Source organism: Momordica charantia (assembly GCF_013281855.1).
Source record: "Momordica charantia cultivar OHB3-1 chromosome 8 unlocalized genomic scaffold, Mcharantia_2.0 BLBB01000008.1, whole genome shotgun sequence".
In the NCBI taxonomy this organism is placed as follows: Eukaryota; Viridiplantae; Streptophyta; class Magnoliopsida; order Cucurbitales; family Cucurbitaceae; genus Momordica; species Momordica charantia.
In genome coordinates this window covers 8,844,578-8,865,618 of record NW_028275166.1, presented here as the reverse complement: position 1 = coordinate 8,865,618, position 21,041 = coordinate 8,844,578, and the positions used below count along the sequence as shown (strand labels likewise).

The 21,041-nt window shown below is 34.9% G+C and overlaps 4 protein-coding genes and 1 long non-coding RNA gene across 10 annotated transcripts in view; 1 reads left to right on the top strand and 4 right to left on the bottom strand.

The window, feature by feature from the left end:
• LOC111016880 (putative LRR receptor-like serine/threonine-protein kinase At1g51810) overlaps positions 1 to 993 on the bottom strand; it is a 7,269-nt gene extending 6,276 nt beyond the window's left edge. The window contains 4 exon segments of the mRNA XM_088127679.1: positions 3 to 238; positions 309 to 783; positions 786 to 842; positions 921 to 993. Coding sequence (XP_087983805.1) covers positions 3 to 238; positions 309 to 783; positions 786 to 842; positions 921 to 993 — 841 coding nt within the window.
• Positions 1 to 18,287, top strand: part of LOC148209475 (uncharacterized) — a 26,828-nt gene extending 8,541 nt beyond the window's left edge. The window contains exon 3 of one of the 6 annotated variants that reach the window (XR_015792815.1): positions 18,095 to 18,287. This is a non-coding gene — a long non-coding RNA (uncharacterized LOC148209475). Of the gene's footprint in view, positions 1 to 1,900; positions 2,377 to 3,783; positions 3,923 to 5,175; positions 7,385 to 9,467; positions 9,778 to 18,094 lie in introns of those variants that run through there. The other 5 variants (XR_015792816.1, XR_015792813.1, XR_015792817.1 and 2 more) reach the window with 5 other exon arrangements.
• Positions 3,292 to 7,192, bottom strand: LOC111016895 (putative LRR receptor-like serine/threonine-protein kinase At1g51810). The gene is made up of 13 exons (XM_022292449.2): positions 7,071 to 7,192; positions 6,458 to 6,992; positions 5,872 to 6,353; positions 5,634 to 5,772; positions 5,476 to 5,547; positions 5,215 to 5,286; positions 5,045 to 5,125; positions 4,799 to 4,956; positions 4,450 to 4,715; positions 4,216 to 4,345; positions 4,073 to 4,135; positions 3,780 to 3,972; positions 3,292 to 3,688 (listed from the first exon to the last, which is right to left on the bottom strand). Exons 1-13 carry the CDS (start codon positions 7,150 to 7,152, stop codon positions 3,292 to 3,294), a joined length of 2,670 nt encoding a protein of 889 aa, XP_022148141.2. The 5' UTR covers positions 7,153 to 7,192.
• On the bottom strand, positions 8,756 to 12,928 carry LOC111016892 (putative LRR receptor-like serine/threonine-protein kinase At1g51810). The gene is made up of 13 exons (XM_022292447.2): positions 12,797 to 12,928; positions 12,162 to 12,702; positions 11,578 to 12,059; positions 11,339 to 11,477; positions 11,184 to 11,255; positions 10,918 to 10,989; positions 10,751 to 10,831; positions 10,505 to 10,662; positions 10,156 to 10,421; positions 9,921 to 10,050; positions 9,779 to 9,841; positions 9,486 to 9,678; positions 8,756 to 9,392 (listed from the first exon to the last, which is right to left on the bottom strand). Exons 1-13 carry the CDS (start codon positions 12,876 to 12,878, stop codon positions 8,996 to 8,998), a joined length of 2,676 nt encoding a protein of 891 aa, XP_022148139.2. The 5' UTR covers positions 12,879 to 12,928; the 3' UTR covers positions 8,756 to 8,995.
• On the bottom strand, positions 15,603 to 21,041 carry LOC111016893 (putative leucine-rich repeat receptor-like protein kinase At2g19210). The gene is made up of 13 exons (XM_022292448.2): positions 20,576 to 21,041; positions 19,938 to 20,475; positions 19,074 to 19,555; positions 18,493 to 18,631; positions 18,267 to 18,338; positions 18,093 to 18,164; positions 17,915 to 17,995; positions 17,623 to 17,777; positions 17,299 to 17,528; positions 17,098 to 17,224; positions 16,903 to 16,965; positions 16,365 to 16,557; positions 15,603 to 16,273 (listed from the first exon to the last, which is right to left on the bottom strand). Exons 1-13 carry the CDS (start codon positions 20,655 to 20,657, stop codon positions 15,877 to 15,879), a joined length of 2,631 nt encoding a protein of 876 aa, XP_022148140.2. The 5' UTR covers positions 20,658 to 21,041; the 3' UTR covers positions 15,603 to 15,876.

Below are 21,041 nucleotides of genomic sequence, written 5' to 3'. Positions count from 1 at the left end.
TTCGAGCTCTGCAAAGTACATGTAGATATAAAATTCATTAGATTGTAAGGGGTCACTCCAGAAGAATGTCATTGGTTCACTTGCGTTGATCACCGTGCAGGCAGTACTCAAAACCACAGATGGTATTAGAAAACCATCTTCATCTTGGTTGTTCACTTGATTTTCTGTACTAATTGCAGTCCATGCAGAAATTGGAACTGCTGGACTCCAAGTACGATCATAGATGTCGTCTGGATATCTAAAAAAGTAAAGACTTTATCACACATTATACTTTACAAACAATAAAAAAGAAGAAAAAAAGAACTGACCTGTAAAACTTGTCGTCTTTGGAGCCAATATCCAACCTCAAGAATGTTGATAAAGATCCAATTTGTGGTTTGTAAATGTCGTTTTTCAAAGGCCTAAACTCCAAGGTTGAAATAAAGGGTGTTCCATTTGTAGTGTTTACTAGACAAATTTGTACACGATCTGAAGTTGTGATGTGTATGATCTCCTCGCTATGGATGGTGCTTTCTGTTTCGAGTTTCACTGTAACCCAAAAGTTTGGTCCAAAATGCAGATCAAATTCTGGAATTTTGTTTTGACCATCGTAGTTTGCATACAAAAATGTGCCTCGAATCAAGTATTTTAAGCCAAAATCTACTTCAACGGTATAGCAATTTCTCTCTCCTAGAGGAAAGCTTCTCACAGTCCATAGCTCTTTGGGGAGAGTATCTGATATATAGTCTGGTGATATGCTGCTCGTGGTGCCGGTATCAGTAAAACTGACATCGGCAACGTAATTATGCGCGTGTTTGTATACGTAGAGCTGGAATTTGATCCACAGTCTATGCTAATGAAGCCTGAAAATGCAAAGAAGATGAAGATGAGTGTTTATAATATCTATACTATCGCTTGAAAGTGTACCAAGTTAAGGAAACCTCGTTGGTCCTGGCCGTGAACCAAAGCAACAGTGGCGAAGAGGGCCAACAAGCAGTGTTTGAATGTCTTCATGGGACTATGAGTTTGTTCTGAGTACGAGTATGAACTCAGGATGGATTCATCTTTCCAGTTGAAGCATTCAGCAAATTGTGGACTCAGTTGAATGATTCAGATATAGGACTTTCTTTGACAACGACATTAACATATCAAACACCTATAATACAATTAATGGTCATTCTTATGTGTCATAAATAAAATGGTCAACCTTCGATTTTCTCTAAAAAAGCTAGAAAAATCAACATGTATTTTATTAAACGTCGTTTTTTTGTTAAATTATTAGTTAATGGCTATAAATATTTTGTTTATTTTGTATCATAGATTCTTACAATTTCCACCACGATCTGGTTTAAGGTGAAAGTTTTTTCTTTTTCTTTTTTTTTTATAACTTTTAAAAATTAGATTGTTAACCTAATATTTTATATTGAATTTGAGGTAAATTATATTTTGGACCATGAAATTTGGACTTGGATTCTAATTGGTCTTGAGTTTTAAAAACTATCACTTGTGGTCCTTAAAACTTGAATTTAGTTTCTATTTTGTTATTTAAGTTTTAAAAGTTACACGTTTGGACCTTGAAACTAGAACAAGTCAGATATTTGGTGCCAAAATTTATATGATATTGTAGTAGTTCATTGTTCCTCGAGGATACCTTCTTACATTCCATACTTGTTTCTCAAAAGTGGTCGATGGTATGCTCCTTATTGCTCCAGTGTTGATAAAACCGAAATCTGGAACATAATATAAGCCTGTAATTAGCTCTAAAATGTAGCTAGAATTCCATTCACAATCAATACTAATAAAGCCTGAAACACCAGCACAAAAACATATCAGCACATATAAACTAAGCAGGCTGTAGTAGCATATGCACACAAACGTCACAACACATACATTGTTGATTCTGGCCATAAACCAATTGCAGAGAACAAAGCTGGCTACAAAGAGAAGAAACTGAAAGTGTTTGGACTTCCCTATGAATCTTTTAGTGCTTGAGCTCATTCGCTGAGGCATTTCGTCGAACAATTTATTGCTCAACCAAGTGGTCAACTTTGGTTAAGTGGGACCTAAAGGAATGGCATGTTTCTCAGATCAGAATATATTTTTGCCTCAAGTTGTCATTTGACTATGACGATATCCTCTTCTTAGCTTATCAGTTCTTCTCACGAAGGCTCATACAGACTGTTAATAATCTAAATGTGAGAATGTCAACCAAAGACTTAACAATAAGCCAACATTCATGTAATTTGATATATAGATATATTTTTAGTACAACATGTGGGAGTGGGAATCGAACTCACAATTTATTGGTTAGAGATATATGTCAATTAATGTCGAGTTATGCTCGTTTTGACATTGTAATTTGATATTCTTAAACTTGAAATGATAGGCTTTTTGATATGCAGATTGACCTAGTAAACATAGGGATTTTTTACTGAATTATTTCTAGAGAAAAATATCCATTTGATCTCGGAGTTATGCTTAAACCTAGAAGGATAGGCTTTAAATCATGTTCTAGTAAACATAGGGATTTTTTACTGAATTATTTCTAGGGAAAAATATCCATTTGATATCTGAGTTAGGATTAAACCTGAAAGAATAGGCTTTAAATCATGTTTTTTTATTTTTTTTAATTCCAAACTGAGGCTAAAATGATGCATTATTGAAACCTTAGAGACATGTTGGTATGATTTTGACTCTAAACCCAAATTTTTTAATGATTTATAATTTATAATTATTAACTTTTTTTTTAAAAGGCAAATGTCCGATTCGTACGAAAAGACAACTCATTTGATTGGATACTGGGAAATGGCGTAGAAGGTAAATAAAAACGAAAGTCAACGTTGGACAGATTCAAAAACTTTGACCCCATAATTTAGAACAAAAATAAAGCGCGCAATTTCAAATTATTAAAAAAGTTATTTAAAAATTAGTTATTAAACAAATTTTAATTTTTAAAAGTAAATTTTATTGAGAATGCAACCAAAGTTCTACATTAGCTAAATAAAGGGAAGATTATGGTTATATAGATGAAGATCCTCTATTGATGTGAAGTATTTTTGGTGAAACAGAAAGTAAAGTCGTGATAGTTCTACCCACAACATGTAATATCATATCACTGTGGAGATATTTGATTTAAAATTCAACATATTTTTAATCTTCATGTTCATTGAATATGCTATTTGTGGTATTGTACATATAGATTAAGGCAATTTCAAGGATTCGTAAAACTAAATTACAATTGTCTTTAACATAATATAAAAATAATAATAACAAAGAGAAAAACATTACAAGGCATTTTTTATACAACATGAACTATCTTGCCATAGGACCAAGCTCAGAATGGAATGTTGAGGAGATAGAGGTTGCAGAGTCAATTTGGTGACCTCTATGATTTAACTCAAGGTTTAGACACTCTTTGAGTTCACTTACAACTTGACTCATTGTTGGTCTGTTTGCAGAATCATAGACAGTGCAGGACATTCCTATGTCCACTGCTTTCCATACAGAGTTAATGTTGCAATCTTCTTTTATTTTGGGGTCAGCTATAGAATAGATATCACCTTGATTAAGGTTGGAATCAACCCACTGAATTATGTGACTTTTCTCACTGCTTTTCACTAATACTGGTCTCGCAGTGATGAGTTCTAGAATAACGATTCCAAAGCTATAAACATCACTCTTCTCCGTCAATCTGTACGACGTGTAATACCTAAAAACCAAAAATTGAAATGTCATCAATTTATTGCCCTACCTAAAGTGAGTTTATGTATTCTTGTACTAAAAGAGTAGGAAAAACGTACTCAGGGTCGAGGTAGCCAGGAGTTCCAACCACTTTGGTTGTCACATGGGTGGCGCCCCCTTCAGTAGGAAAAGCTCTTGAGAGACCAAAATCAGCAAGTTTTGCTTGTAAATATTCGTTCAATAGAATGTTGCTTGATTTGATATCCCTGTGGACAATTGGTGGTCTACAACCATTATGTAGATACTCCAATCCTGCAAATGTTTACATGTATTATTCAGAATGGAAATAAGACTTCATTTTGATTTTACAGCAAAGCTGAATGAAATTAGCATATTATTTTTACTTGCCAACCTTGTGCTGAATCTAGTGCTATTTGAAGTCTTTCTTCCCATCTTAACACTTGTCCTTTACCACCTGCGTAAAATTCGTAGAAAGAATATTAGTTGAAATTTAGTGGGTGGGTGTTCAACTATTGAACTCAATTTAATTCCCACCTAGAAGAATTGATCCCAAGTTTCCTTTGCCCATGTATTCATAGACAAGCCCCATCTTTGTCTCTCCTTCATTGCAATATCCAACAAGACTAGTTAAGTTTCTATGATGAACTCTCAAGAGAAGATCCACCTGTCATGAGCAATATTTTTGTACGTGTAACTCAAAAGGCATTAGAAAAGAAAACAGATATTGAGTGCTAAAAGGTTTGAGTTCATTGTGTTAGGATTACATACCTCTGCTTGAAATTCTCGGTACCCTTGAGCTGATTTTGGAGATAGCATCTTTACAGCCACTTCAGTGCTACCAATTCGACCATAATAAACCTTTCCAAACCCACCTTCACCCAATAGCCTACCAAAATTATTGGTAATGTTTAAGATGTCTGAGTAGGAATATTGTCGACTTGGTGTCTGTATTGGATTTGGTGTCTGTGACGGCTCATGTGGATGAAGTTCTACTTGAGAATTTTGTGGTGAACGAGGCTCCACTATGGTTGGGTCTGTAGCATTCAGATGCTTAGAACAGACATATTATAGAAGTTTCGAGACGAAGAAAAAGTTAAGAAGCAACTTATTGGCTTACCTTTAAGACTTCTTTTCCGTCGAATGAAGTAAACAAAAGCTAAAATCAATACTACAATGATAATAACACCAGCAACTGCTGCTACTATAGGGACTACTATGTTATTCTTCTTCTTTTCACTTGGTGTTGTCCCTTGTAGATTTGGATTCCCATCAACACTTGTGAAAGTAACATCCATGAAAGTTAATAACTTGGTAAAAAGGCATTGATAATATTTACAAGGTTTAATGAAAAACAAAAGCAAACCTTAATGAAAGAGAGCCTTTGTTTATTTTGTCAATAAGTTCTTTTGGAATTTGTCCTGACAGGTTGTTTCCAGATAAGTTTCTGCAATATTGACAAATAGAATTTGATACATATAAATAATATTCTTGTAGATGTTGATAATCATTTCATGCGATTTAAAGTAAACTTACATAACACTCAACAATGGCATTCCAGCAAGAAAAGCAGGCACTGCTCCGCTTAAGCTATTGTTTGACAAATCTCTGAAACAATTGAGTAATTTATCAATCTCTAGTAAGGAGATTATTCTACCTCTATTTCGATACACAGAAGTAATTATTCGTATAAAAAGAAGAAATGAAATTTTAAATAGACCATCACAAACTTCATTTGTTTTGAGAAAATATAAGATAACCCAAGAGAATGTTAGAGTCGTAGAAAAAGACACTTACAAAACTCCTAGCTTTGCTAGTTTTGATATGTTGACTGAAATTTCTCCGGTCAATTTGCTCGACGATAAGTCTCTGATAAGAATTGGACCATCAACCTAACTTTCTTATGAAAGAACCATTACAACAACTTGAGTTCTAATAAATGCGAGGATACTCACAGCCCTGTGATTCTAGGAAGATTTGAAGCATCATAACTACAGTTGAGAGCCATCCAAGCTAATGTTTCCGGGACACATGGATCTCCTTGCCAATCTTTTGTAACCCCATAGGTTGCTTGAATGGATTCAATGGCATCAACTGCAATGAAGAAATTGGGATATTGAAGTAATTATCTAGAGAAGCAACAAAACTTGTGGTTTCGTAGTACCATGAAAAATCAATGTGCACAAATTTTACCATCTCCTTGGTCTGTTGTAACTGCTACAAAGTTCATTACTTTGAATATTTCAACTGCATTCAAGATGGGTGGAAGAGTTGAACCTTCGGACTTGACAAATTTGAAGTCATATGTACCATTTGTAGTCAAAGGTTTTGTGCTATAAACAATGTTTTCCGATAGATAAGCAGTGGCAACATCGTCGCGTAACCAAATGTTGTCATTTAGATAGATTTTGAACAACCTAGATTGGTTGGCTTTGAGCACCATTAGTTCAGCAAAGTACATGAATATATAGAATTGGTAAGACTGATTATACTCCCAAAAAAATTTCATTGGTGCACTTGCATTTATTACCGTGGAGGCAGTACTCAACACCTTAGAGGGTACTATATAACCATCACTGTCTTGGTTTTTAATCAAAGATGAAGTACTCAATGGAGTCCATCTGATCAATGGAGCTGGTGGAGTCCAAATACGATCATATATATCATCTGGATATCTAAAATAAGTGTACATCGCAATAAGTAAATATAGTTTTTCTGATCAATCAAACCTCATACTTTGTTAAAGAATATAACCCCAAGTTCAAAAGATACAACTCACCGTATGTAAGTATCATTTGGAGCACCAATATCGAAGCGGAAGTAGGTTGCCAATGATCCACTCACAGTTTGGTAAGTGGTGCTTGGCAATGGCCTTAACTCCAAGGCCGAAATAAAGGGTACCCCAGTATCAGTGTTGACAAGGCAAACCTGTACTTGGTTTGAAGTTGTGATGTGAATGATCTCCTCATCCAAAATATTCTGTACAGTTTCCAATGTCACCGTGGTCCAAAAGTTTGGTCCAAAGTATAGATCAAATTCTGGAATGTCATTTTGGCCATCATAATTTGAATACAAGAAACTGGCTCGAATCAGATACTTGGTGCCAAGTTTCACTTTAATGCTATAGCAGTTCCTTTTCCCTTCAGGAAAGCTTCTTAGATTCCATAGCTGTTTCAGGGGAGTATTTGGTATATCATCTGATGATATACTCTTTACCAAGCCACTTTTGACGTATTGAGAATCAGCAACATAGTTTATACCTGTAATTGGCTCTGTGTAACTAGAATTCGACCCACAATCAATACTAATGAAGCCTGAAAAGCAGTACAAGAAGGAAAGTTCTTAGCCCATTTATTGAAAACAAATGTAGTAGCAGAATTGAGAATACAGACCTTGCTGGCTCTGGGCATGAACCAAATGTAGAAGAACAAAACTAGGAAGAAAAGCCAGAAGGAAGCCGTTGGATCTCCCCATTGGTTTAGGATAATCCGTGACTGAGGCATTTCGTCGAACAATTTATGGACTATGCACTAAGATGAATATGTCAACTAGAAAAAATTGGAGCCCACACCCTTGTTCTACTAAGAAGAACGTGTATGCCATATTTATACATATTTGTACATATTGTAATGTTATTAAACTGCCTTACCTTTCGAAGTCAAGTAGACTTGTTGCTTCAGCCAATAACAATATGAACTTTCGAGTTGATGCTGAACCTGTTTGCAACTTGGTCGAGTGGTCAATGAAAATAGATAGATAAAATAAAAGGATAAATCTATTGTTTTACTCTATAATGTTTTTTTGTGCGTGTGTGTTTTTTTTTAAATACATTATTATTTAAAAAGTTTCAAATTTACTTGTTTCAACTTCCTCTCGGGCTTGCTTTGTCTCCTAAAGCGAATCTTTATGGCTTAATGCTATAAAGGCAGTGCTTTATGAGTTGTGGTTTGAAAGGAATTTCAGAACTTTTGAAGGAAGAAAACGGCCCCTGACAATTAGATTCAGCTTAGCTAAGTTTAAGGTTTCACCACTAGGTTTCTGAGTGGTGTTTTCTGTATCTTTATTTAGAAATTACTCTCCTAATCTGGTTTGTTCTAATTGGGGAGCCTTCATCGCTTCTTGTTAATTTCTTTATCTTTCTTTTTCTGTTTTTCTTTTTACTCTTTCGAGAGTTCGTATCTTTGAACATTATTGTTCCTTTAGATTACTTTAATGAAACATTCGTATCTTGTTAAAAAAAAAATAATTATACCATTCCTCTTGGTGATGTTGGCTTATGATTAAGGGTGTTACTTTTTCTAGCAAAGACAAGTTTGTTGAGAAAATGAAAGTGATAAAAGTAATGCAGAAGCAATAGTAAAAATCTCAATGTTTGATGAACAATGAGGAAATATGAAATGTGAGAGAGAAGAATTCAATAGAAGGAAAAATCAACTTCTAATTGAAGTGATACAAAATTGTGAATAAACAAATGAAAGTATAAATATTGGTGATACAAACTTCTTATGGAAGTTCACCCTTATATAGGTGTACAAAACACATCACTTAAACCAACATTAAAATGGAGAAACTTACCATTCATACAAATAAAACTTAAAAGATAAAAAACTGAAAATTAAATCTAACAATTAATGAAAGAAACTTAAAGAAATAAAAACTGAAAATTAAACTTACGTTTAAAAGAAAAAACTCATAAGTCATAACTCAACAAAGTTCCACGGGGACCCACTCAAGACGCGGCGGGAAATCCTCATTTAAGCACCTTGTTGGGAAATTTTCCCGTGACCTAAATGGGATCAGGGCAAGGAATATACTCTTTGTCCCCACCCCATTTAGTTTTTATATATATATAAACCCTAAACTTAAATATCTAGATGTGAAATTTACTAGACATTGTTACTTTACAAGACAATGTCGTAATGTTTACGTTTTCAATGAATTATGGGACATTCTTAGAAAATTTAAGATCTTTTCCTTTCAAATGAAGGTTTCTCGTGGGGATTTAACCAATTAATTGAGAATGCTATTGAGAATTAATGTTTAATTGAGAAAATCTTTAAAAAATAATAACAAATGGTTGAACGTAATAAAAATAATAATTTACGAGAAATAATTTCATGAGGTACTTATGCCCACTAAATTTTGTGGGGAATTTTGCTAGATGGAGAAAGAAAAGGGAGGTGAGAATGGGATTGGAAAGTCATCCCTGGGCAATTTCAAGGGTTGGTAAAACTAAATTACAATTGTCTTTAACATAATATAAAAATAATAATAACAAAGAGAAAAACATTACAAGGCCTTTTTTATACAACAGGAACTATCTTGCCATAGGACCAAGCTCAGAATGGAATGTTGAGGAGATAGAGGTTGCAGAGTCAATTTGGTGACCTCTATGATTTAACTCAAGGTTTAGACACTCTTTGAGTTCACTTACAACTTGACTCATTGTTGGTCTGTTTGCAGAATCATAGGCAGTGCAGGACATTCCTATGTCCACTGCTTTCCATACAGAGTTAATGTTGCAATCTTCTTTTATTTTGGGGTCAGCTATAGAATAGATATCACCTTGATTAAGGTTGGAATCAACCCACTGAATTATGTGACTTTTCTCACTGCTTTTCACTAATACTGGTCTCGCAGTGATGAGTTCTAGAATAACGATTCCAAAGCTATAAACATCACTCTTCTCCGTCAATCTGTACGACGTGTAATACCTAAAAACCAAAAATTGAAATGTCATCAATTTATTGCCCTGCCTAAAGTGAGTTTATGTATTCTTGTACTAAAAGAGTGTAGGAAAAACGTACTCAGGATCGAGGTAGCCAGGAGTTCCAACCACTTTGGTTGTCACATGGGTGGCGTCCCCTTCAGTAGGAAAAGCTCTTGAGAGACCAAAATCAGCAAGTTTTGCTTGTAAATATTCGTTCAATAGAATGTTGCTTGATTTGATATCCCTGTGGACAATTGGTGGTCTACAACCATTATGTAGATACTCCAATCCTGCAAATGTTTACATGTATTATTCAGAATGGAAATAAGACTTCATTTTGATTTTACAGCAAAGCTGAATGAGATTAGCATATTATTTTTACTTGCCAACCTTGTGCTGAATCTAGTGCTATTTGAAGTCTTTCTTCCCATCTTAAAACTTCTCCTTTTCCACCTGCATAAAAGTTATTGAAAGAATATCAGTAGAGCTTTAGGGGTTGGGTGTTCAACTATGAATTCACTTTAATTCCTACCTAGAAGAATTGATCCCAAGTTTCCTTTGCCCATGTATTCATAGACAAGCCCCATCTTTGTCTCCCCTTCATTGCAGTATCCAACGAGACTAGTTAAGTTTCTATGATGAACTCTCAAGAGAAGATCCACCTGTCATGAGCAATAGTTTTTTACAGTGTAAATCAAAAAGCATTAGAAAAGAAAACGGATATCGAGTGCTAAAATATTTAAGTTCATTGTGTTAAGAGTACATACCTCTGCTTGAAATTCTCGATACCCTTGAGCTGATTTTGGAGATAACATCTTTACAGCCACTTCAGTGCTACCAACTCGGCCATAATAAACCTTTCCAAACCCACCTTCACCCAATAGTCTACCAAAATTATTGGTAATTTTTAAGATGTCTGAGTAGGAATATTGTCGACTTGGTGTCTGTATTGGACTTGGTGTCTGTGATGGCTCATGTGGATGAAGTTCTACTTGAGAATTTTGTGGTGAATGAGGCTCCACTATGGTTGGGCCTGTAGCATTCAGATGCTTAGTACAGACATATTATAGAAGTTTCGATACGAAGAAAAAGTTAAGAAGCTACTTATTGGCTTACCTTTAAGACTTCTTTTCCGTCGAATGAAGTAAACAAGAGCTAAAATGAATACTACAATGATAATAACACCGGCAACTGCTGCTACTATAGGAACTACTATGTTATTCTTCTTCTTTTCACTTGGTGTTGTCCCTTGTAGATTTGGATTCCCATTAATACTTGTGAAAGTAACATTCATGAAAGTTAATAACTAGGTAAAAAGGCATTGATAATATTTATAAGGTTTAATGAAAAACAAAGGCAAACCTTAATGAAAGAGAGCCTTGGTTTATTTTGTCAAGAAGTTCTTTAGGAATTTGTCCTGACAGGTTGTTTCCAGATAATTTTCTGTAATATTGACCAATAGTATGTGATACATATAAATCTTCTTATAGATGTTGATAACCTTTTGACATAGTTTAAATTAAACTTACATGACACTCAAAAATGACATTCCAGCGAGAAAAGCAGGCACTGCTCCACTTAAGCTATTGTTTGACAAATCTCTGAAACGATTGAGTAATTTATCAATCTCTAGTATGAAGATTATTTTAACCTCTATTTTGATACATAGAGATAAATATGTGTATAAAAATAAAGAAATTAAATTTTAAATAAACCATCTCAAACTTGGTTAGTTTTAAGAAGATATAAGATCAACCCAAGAGAATTTTTAGAGATGTAGAAAAAAGACACTTACAGAACTCCTAGCTTTGCTAGTTTTGATATGTTGACTGAAATTTCTCCGGTCAATCCACTCGACGATAAGTCTCTGAAAAGAATTGGACTATCAACCCAACTTCCATATGAGGGAACCATTCCTATGAATTTTCTAATAAATACAAAAATACTCACAGCCCTGTGACTCTAGGAGGATTTGAAGCATCATAACTACAGTTGAGAGCCTTCCAAGCAAATGGTTTCGGGACACATGGATCTCCTTGCCAATCTTTTGTAACCCCATAGGTTTCTTGAATGGATTCCATGGCATCGACTGCAAAGAAGAAATTGGGATATTGAAGTAAGTTTCTAGAGAAACAACAAAACTTATTGTCTCAATTGTACCCTGAAAAATAAATGTGCATAAATGTTACCATCTCCTTGGTCTGTTGTAATCGCTACAAAGTTCATCACTTGGAATATTTCAATTGCGTTCAAGATGGGTGGAAGAGTTGAACCTTCGGACATGATCAATTTGAAGTCATATGTAGTATTAATAGTCAAGGGACTTAGGCTATAAACAAGGTTTTCCGATAGATAGTTAACAACAACATTGTCGCGTAACCAGATCTTGTCATTTACATAGATTTTGAACAATCTAGATTGGTTGGCTTTGAGCACCACAAGTTCAGAAAAGTACAAGAATGCATAGTATTGGTTAGGCTGATCATCCTCCCAATAAAATTCCATTGGTTCACTTGCATTTATTACCGTGGAGGCAGTACTCAACACCTTAGAGGGTACCATATAACCACCACTGTCTTGGTTGTTGACCACAGATGAAGTACTCAATGGAGTCCAGTTGATCAATGGAGCTGGTTGACTCCAAATACGATCATATACGTCATCGGGATATCTAAAAGAAGTATATAACACAATAAGTAAATACAGTTTTTCTGATCAATCAAACTTCATAGTTTGTTAGAGAAAATAACCCCAAGTTCAAAGGACAACTCACCGGATGTAAGTACCATTTGGGGAACCAATATCCAGGCGCAAGAAGGTTGCTAATGAACCACTCACAGTTTGGTAAGTGGTGTTTGGCAATGGCCTCAACTCCAAGGACGAAATAAAGGGTACCCCATTATCAGTGTTGACAAGACAAACCTGCACTTGGTTTGAAGTTGTGATGTGAATGATCTCCTCATCTACAATAGCGGCTACCGTTTTCAATGTCACTGTCGTCCAAAAGTTCGCTCCAAAGTATAGATCAAATTTTGGAACGCTATTTTGGCCATCGTAATTTGCATACAAGAAACTGGCTCGAATCAAGTACTTGGTGCCAAGTTTCACTTTCGCTTGAATGTTATAGCAGTTCCTTGTCCCATCAGGAAAGCTTCTTAGATTCCATAGCTGTTTCTGAAGAGTTTTAGATGTATAATCTGATGATATACTCTGTACCAAGCCAGTGTTGACGTATGGAGTATCAGCAACATAATTTATACCCGTAGTTGGCTCTGAGTAACTAGAATTAGACCCACAGTCAATACTGATGAAGCCTGAAAAACAGTACAAGAAGAAACAAGCTCTTAAGCCTTAAGCTTGCAAACTAGTAACGAAATCAAATATAGTAGAAGAATTTTGAATGCAGACCTTGCTGGCTCTGGGCATGAACCAAATGCAGAAGAACAAAACTGGGGAGAAAGGCCAGAATGAAGGTGTTGAATTTTCCCATTGGATTAGTTTGGCAGTGATTGAGGCATTTCGTCGAACAATTTATGGATTGTGCAGTCAGTTGAATTGGTCAGGTCAACTAGAGCTCTGTTTTGTGGGATCGAAGAATGAGATTTTTAATGAAAAATTTGGAAATGGGGAGTATTCGTTTACGCCATGTTTACATATTATAATGTTCATTACAGATTGCGTTGTCTTACAATTTCCAAAGTCAACCCCAGACTTTTATCATTTGGGAGATAACAGTGGGAATCTTCCGAGTGAGGATCAGCCTGTTGCCAACTTGGTTGAAATGGTCAACGAAAATAGAAAAATAGAAAAGAAAAAATTCAGAAAAACAACTCAATTGGTGGTTATTTGAGAATGGTATTGAAATATGATGCTTATTTGTTTGAGGTGTATTATTATTATTTTTTTTAAAATGATGATTCGAAACCACAATCTTTTGATCAGAAAACTATCTTAACCAGATGAGTTATTCTTGAGTTTACTTGTTTGAGGTGTATTTAGGTTTCTAGTATACTATCTTTAGATCTATGCTATCTCGGTATTACAAAAGTTTTAATTTCGTTTAAATATGGTTTGATCTATGTATTTTTCTTATCTCTTTATTTTTAATTTTGTTTTTCATTTTAGTTCATATACTTTTAAAACATCTGTTTTGGTCTATATATTTTTTAAAAGTGACAATTTTGATATCTATTTACAAAAAATTAACACATTTTATACACAAAATGAACTATTTAATACAAATTTATAACTTACATTTCAAGAAATTTAATGAGGGAAGTGTCATGCTAAATTTTTTATTTAAACAAATGAGGCAAAAATCAAAATGAATGAACAAAATAGTTACATTTTCAAAGTATCGGGATTAAAATGAACGTTTTTTAAAGTACAAGTACTAAAATGAAGAGAAAAATACATTTTTGGTCCTTGAAGTTTGAGGTAGGTGTCAATTTGGTTCCTAAAGATTCAAAATAACATTTTTGGTTCGTGAGATTTGGAGTAGATGTCAGTTTGGTTCTTAAGTTTCAAAATAAACACTTTTTGTCCCTAAAGTTTGAGAATTTGTTTTAAATCATCCCTAACCATTCTTTGACCATTAGTTGACTATAGAATCAAAATGAACGTTTTGAAACTATATGAACCAAAATGAATCAAAATCGAACGTATAATGACCAAAAGAGTATTTAAATCTTTAAATTCTTATCTCTAGACTATAAATCAATGTGTTACAAACCTGTGAATCAAGTACCTCCTTAATATTTAAGGCATCTTGTACAAAACCTTTTCGATTTCCATGAATATCCCCTCAATTAATCACACGAGACAAATGTATCTTGTGTATAACTTCTCTCTTTCGATGGATGGCTTCCTTTTCCTCCACTTTGGTGGCTTCTCAAGCAATTTCTCTCTCTTTTGTTGAGTTCTATATCCCACACTGGCACTCATTCTTCGTTCCCAACTTTGATGCAAGAGAGAGAACATTGCTATGAACTAATCTCATTTAGATTGGACCCTAAACACAATTGCTAAATAAATGGCAAGTAGTGAAAAAATCAACATAATTTACGACATTTTCCAAAAATCCAAAGAACTATATGTTGTTCATCTCTAGTTTTATCCGCCTCTTTCTACTTGTAATAATTTAAACAATAATCGAACAAAATTAGGCAAAATAAGTTATATATTATTTTGGGGTTTGAGTTCATCAAGGTGGTGATAAGATATAATTATCTTTTTCAGAATAAAGAATGTAAGATAGAGAAATGTCATCAATCAATCATGTTCCATGGTGAGAATCTAGAGAGATTATTCTTTTAATTATTAGTTGTCTTGGGCCCGTTTGACTGGTTCGTGTCATTTAATTTCTGACATAAACAATTAAACAAAAATAAATTAAATTAGGGAAGCTGATATCAAGGATGACAAAAAGTTTCAATTAATGAATGAGAATTTATGTTTTTTTTAGTTGGATAAATGGGTGGTAAATTACAATGACTGTTTTTTTTTTTAATTTTTAATATAACTAGTGGGATGTGGGGTCCCAACCCACCTGGAGGGAGGTCAATATTGTTAAACTAAGCTCAAGTGGGTAATATAATTACTAGTTAGGTTATACTTATTTTGGAGAAATGAGAAATCATGTTGACGTAAATGTTTATAAAAATGTTGAGGTTTTCAATTTCGTGAAAATGTTGATAAAAATATCTAATAAAATCTCGATGTTGATGAATATTTCTATAAAAGTTATAAAAAAATTTATAAAAAATATTTAAATTAACAAATAAGTATTTTACTTTTTATAAATAAGTGTAAAATAACCATGGTAGCCGCCTATCTAGGATCTAATATCTTACGAGTTTTTTTCTCAACCAAATGTAGTAGGGTTAGGTGGTTGGCCTGTGAATAATCGAGATGCGTGCAAACTTGTCCGGACATACTAATATCAATAAAATAATAATAATAATAAGTGTAAAATGATTAATATTAATATTATATCTATATTAATAATATTTTGTTGATATTTTCATATTTTGTTGATTTATTTTGTGACTATAGAAATGTTAATTTATCCTTTGACGTCGAATTCATACACACATAAAAATATCTGTGAAAATGTCACAATGTCAATGAATATTTATTCCTTGATCCTCAATTGTTTGTAAAAGGCTAATACAAAGAAAAATTTTAGTATGGTAATATCAACAAATCAAATGGATTGATTTTTCAAGACAGCTTCATATATAACATTATAGAAATTAGGCTTTGAACCCAAATAACTTTTTATCAAGCCAAAGGTTAATGCATATTTTCAAATTATATGGATCAAAATACAGGCCTAAAACGACTACAAACCTACTAAAATTGAGAAAAAAAAAATAAAGAATATGGAGGTGTTATCCTCCCGAATAAAAGAATTTTGATGTTACACATTTACATGTACAATCTTACGGATCTCAATATGATACATAACAATTATTTAGGAACCCCATCTACCTTGCCTCTGGACCAAACAGAGAAATGTGATCTGCAACTACTGATTCAGGTTGATGATTGTTGTTACTGCTAGCCAACTCCATGTTCAAACATTCATTCAAATCTATCACAACTTGGCTCATGGTTGGCCGATTTGTAGAGGCGTGAGATGCACAGCACATTGCTATCTCAACCGCTTTCCAAATGGTGTTCATGTCGAAATCTTGTTTCAATTTGGGGTCGATAATGGAATTGATGTCTCCTTGAGAAAGCATCGAGTCGACCCATTGATAGATGTGAGTTACCTTGTTTTGAGTCTTTGTCAAGACTGGTCTCCCAGTTATGATTTCAAGAAGAACAATTCCGAAGCCGTACACGTCGCTCTTCTCGTTTAATCGGTAAGATGTGTAATATCTGTAAGCGAATAGAGTTCGTAAGATTTAGTAACATCGTTAGAAGTTGTTTTATTGTCAGAGAGGGATTCGAATAGAAGATAGCTACTTACTCAGGATCAAGGTAACCAGGAGTGCCGACCACATTGGTTGTCACATGAGTGGCACCATCGTCGACAGGAAAAATTCTCGACAAACCGAAATCAGATACTTTTGCTCGAAAGTTGTCGTCCAATAAGATGTTGGAAGATTTTACATCTCTATGTACAATAGCTGGCTTTATACCACAATGCAAGTATTGCAATCCTAAATCACAATGAAATGAGAGAATAAGAAACTGAAAGAAGTGGCATTTACCAAACAAGTCAAGCTTAATATTATTATTTAGATTTAAATATGATTTTGTACGTGTAACTTCAAAATATCCATTTTATTTCTGTAATTTTCAAGTGTTCATCTGACTTTTGAAGCATCCAAAATAGTCAAAAGTACGAGGACCAAAACAGAAATCTTAGAAGTTCAAGGATTGAAATGAACAAAATTAAAAAATAGTGTGCAAAATAGATACTTTGATCGTATAGGGACCAAAATGAACCAAAGTTGAACGTACAACGATGAAAATAGTATTTCAACCCATTATTTATTACTAACCTTGTGCTGCATCCACTGCTATATGAAGCCTGTCTTCCCAGTTCAACAAATCTGACTTGCCACCTACATGTCATCCATATAAAAACCAAAAATACATAAGTGAAGTTCAAAATATTACTGTTTCTTCAGTTTTAAAAATTAAGAAAACAGCATAAACCAACAAAATCTTTTACTCAGCAATGACCAAAACCAGACCTGTCATGAAAGATCCTAAGTTCCCTCTGCCCATGTACTCATAGATAAGTCCTTTGTTGGTCGATTCGTTGCAGTACCCAACAAGACCGGTCAGGTTTCGATGATGAACCCTCATAAGAAGGTCAACCTGAAATTATTGGAATTTGAGTGTCAATTGAGAGAAGTTAAAGTATGTATTTGGAAGTTGTTAAAGTTCCATACCTCTGCTTGAAATTGCCGATACCCTTGAACTGATTGAGGAGATAGCATCTTTACAGCTACTTCAGTGTTCTCGATTTTTCCATAGTAAACTCTTCCAAAACCGCCTTCTCCAAGCATACGCTCGAAATTGTTTGTAATTCTTAGGACATCCGAGTACGAATAGCGTCTCTTAGCCGTGTCCCAATTTTGAGCTTGATGAACAGTCTGTTTCACCTCTCCAATTACATCACCTAAAATGATATCACTAGCTTAGATATGAAAATAGCAACAAAATAAATTTTAGAGAGTAAATTCATTGAAAAATGGTTTCATATATGGCCTCACCTTTCGGTTTTCTTCTTTTTGTCCTCCAAAAGATAGCTGCTGCAATTAAGAATGCAAGCAGAAGAAATCCACCAACTAATGCTACTACAGCAACTACAACATTGCTTCCCTTCCTTTTTCTCTGAGCCGTAGTAAGATTTGGATTTTCGCTAAATCTATCACAAGAAAGAAATAAAAACAAAGATGTTAGCATGACTTTTAGGAATCCTCAAATAGTTTTCAGCCACTGAAGTACGAAAACTGCCTAGAGAAATCATATTGATTCTGTTATGCATTTTTAGAGATACTACACCTTAATAATAGAGAACCATTATTGGACTTTTCAATGAGCTGAGCCGGAATTAGTCCTGAAAGCTTGTTTTTTTCCAAGTTTCTGCAATGAAAGATGCAAAGTGTTAGCCATTATTCATTTATTCTGGCTAAGGTAAAAAATGACTTTTGATTTGTCAAACTACTTTTCTGTAACTTACAGGACTCGCAACAATGGCAATTGAGTGAGAAATTCTGGCACTGGTCCGCTCAAATTATTGTTTGATAAATCTCTAAAAGAAACCAAAAATCAGAAATGAATTTCTTGTAAGTATTAATTCTGATATTTTAGTTCAAAGTTTTCTTTGTCATGAGGAACTGATGATTACACTTACAGAGTCTCCAGCATTTTAAGATTTCCAATATCTCTGGCTATTTCCCCTGTCAATCCACTGGAGGACAAATCCCTGATTGCAAATTCAGCCATTACAGTGAGAAGACCATACAAATGAAGTTCCAAGAAACAAAAATTTCGAAAATAAGGGAAAATTTCATTGAAACATCAAATATTAACACCATAAAAATGGTCGACAGAAAGGTTACTCAGATTGAGAAACTTACAAGGATGTGATTCTGGGAGGATCAGAATCCGCAAAGCTACAGTTGACTCCTTGCCAAATAAATGCCCTAGGGGCACATGGATCTCCCTGCCAGTTCCTTCCAACTCCATAAATTGCCTTGATGTTTTCAATGGCGGCAACTGAAACATTTCCAATGTTAGTTTAGATAAACGCTAAGTTACACTAATTAGTTTCCATTTTGTTCGAAAATTTTCAATTTAGGCCCAACCATCCGTTGGAAATTTTCGTTATAAGTGAAATTTATAAACAAAGAGTAAATGAAAACCAAACACATAGTTTATGGGCAAAATTGAAACCAACAAAACGTATATAATTGGTTTCAATTTTTCCCCCAACTTCTAAAAATTTTCCGATTTATCCTCAATCTTTGAACTTCCTTTAACCATTCTAATAGAAATTACTGACTAAAGATTTCTTTTAAACAAATCAAAAGATTGAGGTAAAATCGAAACTTATAAAACGTTTAACCAGCACTTTGTATAATTCAGCGTTTAGATCATGCGTATTCTAAACACAGAAGTATGATTTAAATGCGAGGAAAATCAGTAAAGTTGTGCGTACCATCTTGTTCATTGGTCTCGGATTGTGAGAAATTTACGACTCGATAAATCTCAAGAGCATTGAGAATCGGAGGAAGAGTTGAATTGGCAGTTTTGACGATGGAGACATCGTAGGTTCCGCCAGTCACAGGCGAGGTACTGAAAACAACCAATTCCGCTAAAAAGGCGGGAGAAATCGATTCATTATGCCACAGTTTTCCATTGAGCATTATGTCGAACACTCTGGACTCATTCGCTTGAAGCTCCTTCAGCTCTGCAAAATACATGTAGACGAAAAACGCCGCCGTGGGGTCCGTTGGCAGCCATCTGAACTCCATTGGAGCGCTTGCGTTTCTCGGGGTCGCCGCCGTGTTCATGACCGCCGGAGCCGGCTGGAAGAAGAGCGGGTCGTCGACGGCTACTTGCCCCGAAGTGTTTATGGTAGTCCATCCTTCGATTGGAACCGGCGGATCCCAGATTCGATCGTACACGTCGTCTTTATACCTTCGCAGACTCAGAGTGAAGCAATCAATTGATGAAAATTATTCTCAATTTGTTGTTTTTTATTTATTAATTTTTTTAAAATTTTATTTCATATCGAGCATCTCTACTCAACCTTATTACATTTTGCTGACAACCGCCTTTATGGTTTTTTAATATTTATTTATATAGATTTCATCAAATTGATCGAAATAAGAATCTACCGATCTACTTCTAACTTGACTCGTGAAAGTGAGCATCAACTTAGCTCAACTTTAATTAGCATATGTTTCTGATTAAGCCGTGAAAAACTTCGTAGACATGAAATTAAAATAAACTATGTAAAAGAAATCAGAATTCAACAAAGGCAGCGGCAGAGGGTGAGAGGTCAAAATTCAAAACTAACCTGAAAGATTGATTGTTAGTGGAGCCATAATCGAGGCGCAAGAAACTGACCAGCGACACAGGTCCCGTCTCGTAAACCGAATCTTGCAGAGGCCTCAATTCCAGAGCAGAGATGAACGGAATTCCAGTCCCGACGTTCACAACACAAACCTGCACATCACTCGACGAAACGATATGCACAATCTCCTTCGTCACCGTGAAATTTCCCTCAAACCCTACCGAATCCCAAAAGTTGGCTCCGAAATGCAGATCGAATTCCGGCGTGTTTCTCCGCCCGTCGTAATTCCCGTAGCGGAACCTCGCTCGAATCAGGTACTTCGTCCCTGTCCTCACTTTCAATTTGTAGCAGTGCCTAATTCCTTCCGGAAAGCTCCTCAGACTCCACAGCGGCTGATTCAGGCCATTCTGTACACCATCGGATGAAATGTTGTGCACCTCGCCGGAGTTTATGAACGCCGCGTCGGATTCGTAGACTATTCCGGTGGTCGGCTCTGTGTAGGTCGAGTTCGCCGGGAGTCCGCAGTCTAAACTGATGAAACCTAAGCACCGAAAAGGTGAAGTCACAAGAATTCAGCAAACGAGTAAATCAATAATCAAATTTCTGCGGGTCGATGGAGGTTAATTAATTCAGTCACCTACCTGAAGGATTCTGCGCAGAAATCAAATAAAACAGAGCGAAACCGGAAAGAAAAGCGAGGAAGAAGATGCTGAGAGCTGCCATTAACGAATTAAGTTTGAAGATCGAAGATCGAAATGGCGTTCACTAAATACGCCAACCGGAAGAGATCGTTTCTGCTGAATTCTTCTGCTTGTCAATATCGGTGGCGTATGGGCAAAAGAATTTTATATATATATAATGGCGTCCGGTGTTAATATAAAGGAAAGGAAAACGAGTCGGGCGCGAAACTTTTAATAGAAGGTCGAAATATTTGTCTCGAATTTATGGAAAATGAAGTTTCCTTAAAATTATTTTTACATTTTAAAACCACAATTTTTATTTTTATTTTTATTTTTCTTAGAAGAAAAAAACTTAATTGCCTATTTTTTATTACTTAGTCTATAATTATTTTTAGTACAGGAGTTAGGATTCGAACTCTTGACCTTA

Bases quoted from the DNA above. Each gene is read 5' to 3' on its own strand.
- LOC111016895 (XM_022292449.2), bottom strand. From the start codon at position 7,152: ATGGGGAGATCCAACGGCTTCCTTCTGGCTTTTCTTCCTAGTTTTGTT. The intron at 4,957-5,044 runs GTTTGCTTTTGT...TACTTTCACAAG, and splicing joins AAAGGCTCTCTTTCATTAAG to TGTTGATGGGAATCCAAATC. The intron at 4,136-4,215 runs GTGGGAATTAAA...AATTTTACGCAG, and splicing joins CTTGGGATCAATTCTTCTAG to GTGGTAAAGGACAAGTGTTA.
- LOC111016892 (XM_022292447.2), bottom strand. From the start codon at position 12,878: ATGGGAAAATTCAACACCTTCATTCTGGCCTTTCTCCCCAGTTTTGTT. The intron at 10,422-10,504 runs GTAAGCCAATAA...TGAATGCTACAG, and splicing joins ACGGAAAAGAAGTCTTAAAG to GCCCAACCATAGTGGAGCCT. The intron at 9,679-9,778 runs GTTGGCAAGTAA...AAACATTTGCAG, and splicing joins AGCACTAGATTCAGCACAAG to GATTGGAGTATCTACATAAT.
- LOC111016893 (XM_022292448.2), bottom strand. From the start codon at position 20,657: ATGGCAGCTCTCAGCATCTTCTTCCTCGCTTTTCTTTCCGGTTTCGCT. The intron at 19,556-19,937 runs GTTAGTTTTGAA...GAGTCTGCGAAG, and splicing joins ACTAACAATCAATCTTTCAG to GTATAAAGACGACGTGTACG. The intron at 17,778-17,914 runs GTGTAGTATCTC...TTCTTGTGATAG, and splicing joins AATGGTTCTCTATTATTAAG to ATTTAGCGAAAATCCAAATC.